The 11,209-nt window shown below is 66.2% G+C and overlaps 1 protein-coding gene across 1 annotated transcript; it reads left to right on the top strand.

Moving 5' to 3' along the window:
* Positions 1-1,069: 1,069 nt before the first annotated feature.
* On the top strand, positions 1,070-10,276 carry LOC131590009 (MAP/microtubule affinity-regulating kinase 4-like). Its single transcript, XM_058859800.1, has 8 exons — positions 1,070-1,250; positions 3,594-3,791; positions 4,799-4,862; positions 5,522-5,569; positions 6,858-6,923; positions 8,561-8,631; positions 9,726-9,781; positions 10,264-10,276. Exons 1-8 carry the CDS (start codon positions 1,200-1,202, stop codon positions 10,274-10,276), a joined length of 567 nt encoding a protein of 188 aa, XP_058715783.1. The 5' UTR covers positions 1,070-1,199.
* Positions 10,277-11,209: the final 933 nt, after the last annotated feature.

Consider the following 11,209-nt stretch of genomic DNA (forward strand, 5'->3'; position numbering starts at 1 on the left):
GGGGACCCCAGGTGTGACAGGGAGGGGTCACGGGTGACACTGGGGACCCCACGGGTGACACTGGGGACCTCACACGTGACGGGGAGGTGACACGGGTGACATTGGGGACCCCACGGGTGACAGGGAGGGGACACGGGTGACACTAGGGACCCCACGGGTGACACTGGGGACCCCACGGGTAACATTGGGGACCCCAGGTGTGACCGGGAGGTGACACGGGTGACACTAGGGACCCCACGGGTGACACTGGGGACCCCACGGGTGACAGGGAGGGGTCACGGGTGACACTGGGGACCCCACGGGTGACATTGGGGACCCCAGGTTTGACAGGGAGGGGTCACGGGTGACATTGGGGACCCCACGGGTGACACTGGGGACCCCAGGTGTGACCGGAGAGGGGTCACGGGTGACACTGGTGACCCCAGGTGTGACAGGGAGGGGTCATGGGTGACACTGGGGACCCCAGGTGTGACCGGAGAGGGGTCACGGGTGACACTGGGGACCCCACGGGTGACACTGGGGACCCCAGGTTTGACAGGGAGGGGTCACGGGTGACACTGGGGACCCCACGGGTGACATTGGGGACCCCACGGGTGACACTGGGGACCCCAGGTGTGACACTGGGGACCTCACACGTGACAGGGAGGGGACACGGGTGACACTGGGGACCCCACGGGTGACACTGGGGACCCCAGGTTTGACAGGGAGGGGTCACGGGTGACACTGGGGACCCCACGGGTGACATTGGGGACCCCACGGGTGACATTGGGGACCCCGAGTGTGACCGGAGAGGGGGTCACGTGCCCTCCCACGTGACCTCGCGACCCCACGTGGCCCCTCCCCGGTCACTCGCGGGTTAAACCCGGCTCTCTCCTCCCATTGGCCGGCGCTCAGCCAATCACAACGCTCCTCCCTCGCTCGGCCACGCCCCCTCCCGGGGCGCGTCCAGCTGTCTCCATGCTCGGGCGGCGCGTTCTGATTGGTCCGCTCCGCCTCGTGGGCGGGGCCAACCCCGCCCTCCACGCTCCTTATATGGGCATGGCCCCGCCCCCGGCGCGCCCCGGTTCCGGTTCCGGCGCCATGGCCGCCATGGCCCGGCCCCTCCGCCCCCCCCGGTAACGGGAGCCCCCCGGGAACGGGACCCCCGGCAACGGGACCGCCCCTCCCGGTGCCCCCCCGGCGCCCCCCGGGCCGGGACCATGTCCTCGCGCTCCGCCCTGGCGGCGGGGAACGAGCGCAACGCGGACACGGTGAGGGGGGGGGACGGCACCGGGGGCAGGCCCGGGTGGGGCACCGGGAGCACCGGGGAGGGGATGGGGAGGAACCGTGCGGGCACCGGGTGAGGGTGGGTTGGTGGCGGGAGGGGGCTGGGGGGGTACCGGGGGTACCGGGGGGGATTGGGCGGGACCGGGGGGCACCGGGAGGGGCGGGGGGGGCACCGGGAGGGGTTTGGGGGCACCGGGAGCGGTTTGGGGCACCGGGAGGGGTCCCGGAGGGGCTGGGGATACCGGGGGCGCTGGGGTGGTACCGGGGGTGGGGAGGGGGCACCGGGGGGTCTCGGTAGAGCGGAGGGGGGGGGTCACGGGGGGGTCACGGGGGTCACCGGGACCCCGGGAATGGATCTGGGGGGGGGCTCAGGGTTACCGGGACCCCCGGGATGGGTCCGGGATCACCGGGAATGGGTCTGGGGGGGTCACCGGGAGCCCCGGGAATGGATCTGGGGGGGGGCTCAGGGTTACCGGGACCCCCGGGAATGGATCCGGGACCCCCGGGAATGGATCTGGGGGGGCTCGGGGGTCACCGGGGGTCCCGGGAACGGATCCGGGGGGGGCTCGGGGGTCACCGGGAGCCCCGGGAATGGATCCGGGACCCCCGAGAATGGATCCGGGGGGGTCGGGGTCACCGGGGGTCCCGGGAACGGATCCGGGTACCGGGAATGGGTCTGGGGGTCTCGGGGGTCACCGGGGGTCCCGGGAATGAGTCTGGGGGGGGCTCGGGGGTCACCGGGACCCCCCCCCCCCCCCCCCCCCCCCCCCCCCCCCCCCCCCCCCCCCCCCCCCCCCCCCCCCCCCCCCCCCCCCCCCCCCCCCCGGGATGGATCCGGGGGGTCTTGGGGGTCCAGGAACGGATCCGGGGGGGCTCGGGGGTCACCGGGACCCCCGGGATGGGTCCGGATCACCGGAATGGGTCTGGGGGAGTTCGGGGGGTCCCGGGAATGGATCCGGGGGGTCACCGGGGGTCCCGGGAATGGATCTGGGGGGGTTTGGGGGTCACCGGGACCCCCGGGAATGGGTCTGGGGGGGTCTCGGGGTCCCGGAATGGGTCTGGGGGGGGTTTGGGGGTCACCGGGACCCCGGGAATGGATCCGGGGTCACCGGGAATGGGTCTGGGGGGGTCTCGGGTCCCGGGAATGGGTCTGGGGGGGTCTCGGGGGTCCCGGGAATGGGTCTGGGGGTCTCGGGGGTCCTGGGAATGGATCCGGGGGGGTCTCGGGGGTCCGGGAATGGTCTGGGGGGTCTCGGGGGTCCCGGGAATGGATCTGGGGGGTCATGGGGGTCACCGGGACCCCCGGATGGATCCGGGACCCCCGGGAATGGATCTGGGGGGGCTCAGGAGTCACCGGGAATGGATCTGGGGGGTTTGGGGGTCACCGGGACCCCGGGATGGATTCGGGGTCACCGGGAATGGGTCTGGGGCGGTCTCGGGGGTCCCGGGAATGGGTCTGGGGCGGTCTCGGGGGTCACCGGGGGTCCCGGGAATGGGTCTGGGGGGGTTTGGGGGTCTCGGAGTCCCGGGAATGGGTCTGGGGGGGTCTCGGGGGTTACCGGGGGTCCCGGGAATGGGTCTGGGGGGTCACCGGGGGTCCCGGGAATGGATCCGGGGGGGTCTCGGGGGTCCCGGGCGCTGCTGGGATGATTTGGGAGGGGTCTCAGTGGTTTCACCCCCCCTGCGGTAAAGAGGGGGGGTCGGGGTCTCATCAGAGTTTGGGGAGGGGGCTCAGGGGCCGGTCCCTTAATTTGGGGAGGGGTCTCAGGGCCGGGGTCTCACTGTGATGTTCTGGGGGGGGTCTCAGACCTGACCCCACAATTTGGGGAGGGGTCTCAGGGCAGGGGGATGGGCAGGGGTCTCACTGTGATGTTTTTGGGGGGGGTCTCAGACCTGACCCCACAATTTGGGGAGGGGTCTCAGACCTGACCCCACAATTTGGGGAGGGGTCTCAGGGCCGGGGTCTCACTGTGATGTTTTGGGGGGGTCTCAGAACTGATCCCACAATTTGGGGAGGGGTCTCAGACCTGACCCCACAATTTGGGGAGGGGTCTCACTGTGATGTTTTTCAGGGGAGTCTCAGACCTGACCCCACAATTTGGGGAGGGGTCTCAGGGCCGGGGTCTCACTGTGATGTTTTGGGGGAGGGTCTCAGACCTGACCCCACAATTTGGGAGGGGTCTCACTGCGATGTTTTGGGGGGGTCTCAGACCTGACCCCACAATTTGGGGAGGGGTCTCACTGTGATGTTTTTCAGGGGGGTCTCAGACCTGACCCCACAATTTGGGGAGGGGTCTGACTCCCCCCTCTCTCCCCTCCCCCCCCAGCTGGCGGGCCCGGGGGGCAGCGGCCGCCCCGAGAAGGGCGGGGGGGGGTGGTCGGGGCGGGGGCCGGAGCCCCCCGGGGCGGAACTCGCTGGGGGCCGAGGAGCCCCCCACGTGGGCAACTACCGGCTGCTGAGGACCATCGGCAAGGGCAACTTCGCCAAGGTCAAACTGGCCCGGCACGTCCTGACCGGCAGAGAGGTGGGGAGGGGGTGAGGGGGGATGGGGAGGGGGTGAAGGGGGGATGGGGAGGGGGTGAAGGGGGATGGGGAGGGGGTGAAGGGGGGGATGGGGGAGGGGGTGAAGGGGGGATGGGGAGGGGGCGAAGGGGGGATGGGGAGGGGGTGAAGGGGGGATGGGGAGGGGGCTTGGGGGGATGGGGAGGGGGGCTCGGGGGATGGGGAGGGGGCTCGGGGGCTGGGGAGGGGGCTCGGGGGATGGGGAGGGGCTCGGGGGGGGTTTGGTCAGGGGGAGGGGCTCGGGGGGCTGGGGAGGGGGCTGAGGGGTCTGGGGAGGCTGGGAGGGGGCTCGGGGGGGGTTTGGGGCAGTGGGAGGGGGAGAAGGGGGGGTTTGGGGAGGAGGGGAGGGGGCTGAGGGGTCTGGGGAGGGGCTCGGGGGGGCTGGGGAGGGAATCAGGGGGGGTTTGGGGCGGTGGGAGGGGGCTCAGGGGGGCTGGGGAGGGGGATCAGGGGGGTTTGGGGCGGTGGGAGGGGCTGAGGGGTCTGGGGAGGGGCTGAAGGGCGATTTGGGGCAGGGGGAGGGGGCTCGGGGGGCTGGGGAGGGGGCTGAGGGGTCTGGGAGGGGGCTCGGGGGGGGGTTTGGGTCAGGGGGAGGGGGCTCGGGGGCTGGGGAGGAGGCTCGGGGGGGGTTGGGTCAGGGGGAGGGGGCTGGGAAGGGATGGGGAGGGGGCTGAGGGGGGGTTTGGGGCGGGGTGGGAGGGGGCTGAGGGGTCTGGGGAGGGGGCTCAGGGGGGCTGGGGAGGGGGTGAAGAGGGGTTTGGGGCTGGGGAGGGGCTCGGGGGGTCTCTGGGGTTGGGAGGGGTCTCTGGGGTTGGGGAGGGGGTCTCGGGTGTTGGGGAGGGGTCTCAGGTGAATTGGGGAGGGGTCTCAGGTGAATTGGGGAGGGGTCTCGGGGGGTCTCAGGTGAATTGGGGAGGGGTCTCGGGGGGGTCTCTGGGTGTCACCTCCGTGTCCCCCCCCCCCCTTTAGGTGGCCATCAAAATCATCGACAAGACCCAGCTGAACCCCACCAGCCTCCAAAAGGTGGGGAGGGGTCTCGGGGGGTCCCTCATTTGGGGAGGGGTCTCGGGGGGGTCCCCTCATTTGGGGAGGGGTCTCAGGGGGTTCCCCTCATTTGGGGAGGGGTCTTGGGGGTTCCCCTCATTTGGGGAGGGGTCTCGGGGGGTTCCCCTCATTTGGGGAGGGGTCCTGGGGGGGTTCCCCTCATTTGGGGAGGGGTCTCGGGGGGTTCCCCTCATTTGGGGAGGGGTCCTGGGGGGGCTCTCTCATTTGGGGAGGGGTCCGGGGGTCTCCCTCATTTGGGGAGGGGTCTCAGGGGGTTCCCCTCATTTGGGGAGGGGTCCTGGGGGATTCCCTCATTTGGGGAGGGGTCCCGGGGGTCTCCCCTCATTTGGGGAGGGGTCTCAGGGGGTTCCCCTCATTTGGGGAGGGGTCTCGGGGGCACCCTGGGGGGTTCCCCTCATTTGGGGAGGGGTCTCAGGGGGTCCCCTCATTTGGGGAGGGGTCTCGGGGGTCCCCTCATTTGGGGAGGGGTCTCGGGGGGGATTCCCCTCATTTGGGGAGGGGTCCTGGGGGGCTCCTCTCATTTGGGGAGGGTCTCGGGGGTTCCCCTCATTTGGGGAGGGGTCCTGGGGGGGGTCCCCTCATTTGGGGAGGGGTCCTGAGCCCCCTGCTGACCCTTCCCCCCCTCAGTTGTTTCGGAAGTTCGGATCATGAAGGGGCTGAACCACCCCAACATCGGTAATTGGGGAGGGGTCCCGAATTGGGGAGGGGTCCTGGGGTTGGGGAGGGGTCCCGGGGTTGGGGAGGGGTCTCTGAACTGGGGAGGGTCCTGGGGTTGGGAGGGTCCCAAACTGGGGAGGGTCTCTGAATTGGGGAGGGGTCCCGGGATTGGGGAGGGGTCCCTGAATTGGGGAGGGTCCCGGGGTTTGGGGAGGGGTCCCAGGGTTGGGTCTCAGAATTGGGGAGGGGGTCCCAGAAATGGGGAGGGTCCTGGAGTTGGGTCCTGGAATTGGGGCGGGGTCCCTGAATTGGGGAGGGGTCTCAGGGTTGGGGAGGGGTCTCTGAATTGGGGAGGGGTCTCAGGGTTGGGGAGGGGTCTCAGGGTTGGGGAGGGGTCCCTAAATTGGGGAGGGGTCTCTGAATTGGGGAGGGGTCCCGGGCTGGGAGGGGTCTCTGAATTGGGGAGGGGTCCCTGAATTGGGGAGGGGTCTCTGAATTGGGGAGGGGTCCCGGGGCTGGGGAGGGGTCCTCGGGGTTGGGAGGGGTCCAGGAATTGGGGAGGGGTCTCAGGGTTGGGAGGGGTCTGGGGTTGGGGAGGGGTCTCTGAATTGGGGAGGGGTCCCTGAATTGGGGAGGGGTCTCAGGGTTGGGGAGGGGTCTCTGAATTGGGGAGGGGTCCCGGGGTTGGGAGGGGTCCCGGAATTGGGGAGGGGTCCTGAATGGGGAGGGGTCCCAGGGTTGGGGAGGGGTCTGGGATTGGGGAGGGGTCCCGGGGTTGGGAGGGGTCCTGGGATTGGGGAGGGGTCTCTGAATTGGGAGGGTCCCTGAATTGGGGAGGGGTCTCTGAATTGGGGAGGGGTCTCAGGGTTGGGGAGGGGTCCCTGAATTGGGGAGGGGTCTCTGAATTGGGGAGGGGTCTCAGGGCTGGGGAGGGGTCCCTGAATTGGGGAGGGGTCTCTGAATTGGGGAGGGGTCCCAGGGCTGGGGAGGGGTCCCTGAATTGGGGAGGGGTCTCTGAATTGGGGAGGGGTCCTGAATTGGGGAGGGGTCTCAAATTGGGGAGGGGTCCCGGAATTGGGGAGGGGTCTCAAATTGGGGAGGGGTCTCAGGGTTGGGGAGGGGTCCCGGGGTTGGGGAGGGGTCTCAAATTGGGGAGGGGTCCCTGAATTGGGTGGAGGGTCTCTGAATTGGGGAGGGGTCTCTGAATTGGGGAGGGGTCCCGAATTGGGGAGGGGTCCCAGAATTGGGGAGGGGTCTCAGGGTTGGGGAGGGGTCTCCCGGTGACCCCCCTGTCCCCCCCCCCCAGTGAAGCTGTTTGAGGTGATCGAGACGGAGAAGACGCTGTACCTGGTGATGGAGTACGCCAGTGCAGGTGACACCTGGGGGACACCTGGGGACATTGGGGACACCTGGGGACACACCTGGGGGGACATGGGGACACTGAGACACCCCTGGGGACACACCTGGGGATATCTGGGACATCTGGGGACACCTGGGGACACACCTGGGGACACCTGGGGACACCCAGGTGTGGATTTTGGGGTATTTTGGGTGGATTTTGGGGGTTCGCAGCCCCTCCAGGTGTAGATTTTGGGGTGGTTTTGGGTGTTTTTGGGGTGTTTTGGGGTCCCCAGGCCCCCCAGGTGTGCATTTTGGGGTATTTTGGGGTATTTTGGGGTGTTTTGGGGTATTTTGGGTGGATTTTGGGGTCCCCAGCCCCCCCAGGTGTGGATTTTGGGGTGTTTTTGGGGTGTTTTTGGGTATTTTGGGTGGATTTTGGGGCTCCCAGCCCCTCCAGGTGTAGATTTTGGGGTGTTTAGGGGTGTATTTTGGGGTGTTTTGGGGTGTTTTGGGGTGTTTTGGGTGGATTTTGGGGTTCCCCAGCCCCCCAGGGTGTTTTTGGGTGTTTTGGGGTGTTTTTGTGGTGTTTTGGGGTGGATTTTGGGGTTCCCAGCCCCTCCAGGTGTAGATTTTGGGGTGTTTTGGGGTATTTTGGGTGGATTTTGGGGCTCCCAGCCCCTCCAGGTGTAGATTTTGGGGTATTTTGGGTGGATTTTGGGGTGTTTTGGGGTGTATTTTGGGGTGTTTTTAGGGTGTTTTTGGGTATTTTGGGTGGGTTTGGGGTGTTTTGGGGTCCCCAGCCCCCCCAGGTGTGGATTTTTGGGTGTTTTTGGGTGGTTTTGGGTGTTTTTTGGGTGTTTTGGGGTCCCCAGCCCCCCCAGGTGTGGATTTTGGGGTATTTTGGGGTATTTTGGGTGGTTTTGGGGTTCCCAGCCCCTCCAGGTGTAGATTTTGGGTGTTTTTGGGGTGGATTTTGGGGTGTTTTGGGGTGTTTTTGGGTGTTTTTGGTGGATTTTGGGGTTCCCAGCCCCCCAGGTGTGGATTTTGGGGTGGATTTTGGGGTATTTTGGGGTGTTTTGGGGTATTTTGGTGGATTTTGGGGTGTTTTGGGGTGGATTTTGGGGTGTTTTTGGGTGTTTTTGGGGTATTTTGGGTGGATTTTGGGGTATTTTGGGGTGTTTTGGGGTATTTGGGTGGATTTTGGGGTTCCCAGCCCCCCCCAGGTGGATTTTGGGGTGTTTTGGGGTGAATTTTGGGGTGGATTTGGGGTTTTTTGGGGTTTTTTGGGTGTTTTGGGGTTCCCAGCCCCCCCAGGTGCAGATTTTGGGGTCACCCCAGGTGTGTCCCCCCCATCCAGGGTGGATTTTGGGGTGTTTTTGGGGTGTTTTTGGGTATTTTGGGTGGGTTTGGGGTGTTTTGGGGTCCCAAGCCCCCCCAGGTGTGGATTTTGGGGTGGATTTTGGAGTGTTTTGGGGTGGATTTTGGGGTGGTTTTGGGTGTTTTTGGGGTGTTTTTTGGGGTGTTTTGGGGTCCCCAGCCCCCCCAGGTGTGGATTTTGGGGTATTTTGGGGTATTTTGGGTGTTTTTGGGGTATTTTGGGTGTTTTGGGGTCCCCAGCCCCCCCAGGTGCGGATTTTGGGGTCACCCAGGTGTGTCCCCCCCATCCAGGTGAGGTGTTCGATTACCTGGTGTCCCACGGGAGGATGAAGGAGAAGGAGGCACGGGCCAAGTTCAGACAGGTGGGGACACTTGGGGACATCCTGGGGGGGCTTGGGGACATTATGGGGGGGCTTGGGGACATTGGGGGGGGTTTGGGGACATCCTGGGGGGGTTTGGGGACATTGGGGACACTTGGGGACATTCTGGGGGGGCTTGGGGACATCCTGGAGGGACATTGGGAGGGTTTGGGGACATTGGGGGGTGTTGGGGACATTGGGGGGGTGTTGGGGATATTGGTGACACGGCGGTGACATTGGGGGGGTGTGGTGACATTGGGGGGTGTGGTGACATTGGGGGGGTGTTGGTGACATTGGGGTTGTTGGGGACATTGAGGGGGTCTGGGGACACTGGGGGGTTTGGTGACATTGGGGGGTGTTGGTGACATTGGTGACACGGTGGTGACATTGGGGGGGTGTTGGTGACATTGGGGGGTGTTGGGGACATTGGGGGGCTGTTGGTGACATTGGGGACAGGTTGGTGACATTGGGGGGGTTTGGTGACATTGGGGGGGTTTGGGGACATTGGTGACACGGTGGTGACATTGGGGGGTGTTGGGGACATTGGTGACATGGCGGTGACATTGGGGGGTGTTGGTGACATTGAGGGGGTGTTTGGGGACATTGGTGACACGGCGGTGACATTGGAGGGGTCTGGGACATTGGGGACAGGCTGGGGACACGGCAGGGGGTGTTGGTGACATTGGAGGGGTTTTGGGGACTTTGGGGGGGTGTTGGTGACATTGGGGACACGGTGGTGACATTGGGGGGGTGTTTGGGGACATTGGTGACACGGCGGTGACATTGGGGGGTGTTGGTGACATTGGGGGGGTGTTGGTGACATTGGGGGGGTCTGGGGACATTGGGGGGGTGTTGGTGACATTGGGGGGGTGTTGGGGACATTGGTGACACGGAGGTGACATTGGGGGGGTGTTGGTGACATTGGGGGGTGTTTGGTGACATTGGTGACGCGGTGGTGACATTGGGGGTGTTGGGGACATTGGGGGGTGTTTGGTGACATTGGTGACGCGGTGGTGACATTGGGGGGGTTTGGGGACATTGGGGGGTGTTGGTGACATTGGTGACACGGTGGTGACAGTGTCCCCTGGTGTCCCCAGATCGTCTCGGCGTGCACTACTGCCACCAGAAGAACATCGTGCACAGGGACCTCAAGGTGGGACACGGGAGGGGACACGGGGGGGACACGGGGGGACACGGGAGGGGACACGGGAGGGGACACGGGGGGGACACGGGAGGGGACACGGGGAGGGGACACGGGGAGGGGGACACGGAGGGACACGGGAGGGGACACGGGAGGGGACACGGGGGGACACGGGGGGGGGGACACGGGAGGGGACACGGAGGGGACACGGGGGGACACGGGGGGGGACACGGGAAGGGGACACGGAGGGGACACGGGGGGGGGACACGGGGGGGGGGACACGGGAGGGGACACGGGGGAGGGGGACACGGGGAGGGGACACGGGGGGGGGACACGGGAGGGGGACACGGAGGGGACACGGGAGGGGACACGGGAGGGTGGCATGGGGAGGGACACGGGGGGGTGGCACTGGGAGGGGACACGGGAGGGGACACGGGGAGGGGACACCGGGGGGGACACGGGGAGGGGACACGGGGGGGGTGCACCGCCTGCAGGGGGGAGGGGTGAGGTCCGTCTGTCCGTCCTGGTGTCCGTGTGTCCATCCCGGTGTCCGTCTGTCCATCCCTGTGTCCGTCCCTGTGTCCGTGTGTCTGTCCCAGTGTCCATCCCTGCTGTCATCCTGTGTCCGTGTGTCCGTCCTGTGTCCGTGTGTCCGTTCCTGTGTCCGTCCCAGTGTCCATCCTGGTGTCCGTGTGTCCTTCCTGGTGTCTGTGTGTCTGTCCTGGTGTCCGTCTGTCCGTCCCTGTGTCCATCCTGGTGTCCATCCCAGTGTCCTTGTCCTGGTGTCCGTGTGTCCATGCGGTGTCCGTCCTGGTGTCCATCCCGGTGTCCGTGTGTCTGTCCTGGTGTCCATCCTCCTGTCTGTGTGTCCATCCCTGTGTCCGTGTGTCCTTCCTGGTGTCCATCCTGCTGTCTGTGTGTCCATCCCGGTGTCCATCCTGGTGTCCTTCTCCTGGTGTCCCGTGTCCTTCCTGCTGTCCATCTGTCCATCCCTGTGTCCGTGTGTCCGTCCTGGTGTGTGTCTGTCCTGGTGTGTGTCCGTGTGTCCATCCCTGTGTCCGTCTGTCCGTCCCGGTGTCCATCCCCGGTGTCCATCCCTGTGTCCGTCCTGGTGTCCATCTGGTGTCCGTGTGTCTGTCCTGGTGTGTATCCCGGTGCCGTGTGTCCATCCCGGTGTCCATGTGTCCATCCCTGTGTCTGTGTGTCGTCCCGGTGTCCGTGTGTCCATCCTGGTGTCTGTGTGTCTGTGTGTTCGTCCCAGTGTCCATCCTGGTGTCCGTGTGTCTGTCCCGGCGTCCCTGTGTCCATTCGGTGTCCATCCTGGTGTCCGTGTGTCCATCCTGATGTCTGTGTGTCCCATCCATCTGTGTCCGTGTGTCCGTCCCAGTGTCCATCCCGGTATCCGTGTGTCCATCCTGCTGTCCTTGTGTCCATCCCTGA

This window comes from Poecile atricapillus, chromosome 31, assembly GCF_030490865.1.
Source record: "Poecile atricapillus isolate bPoeAtr1 chromosome 31, bPoeAtr1.hap1, whole genome shotgun sequence".
NCBI classification, from domain to species: Eukaryota; Metazoa; Chordata; class Aves; order Passeriformes; family Paridae; genus Poecile; species Poecile atricapillus.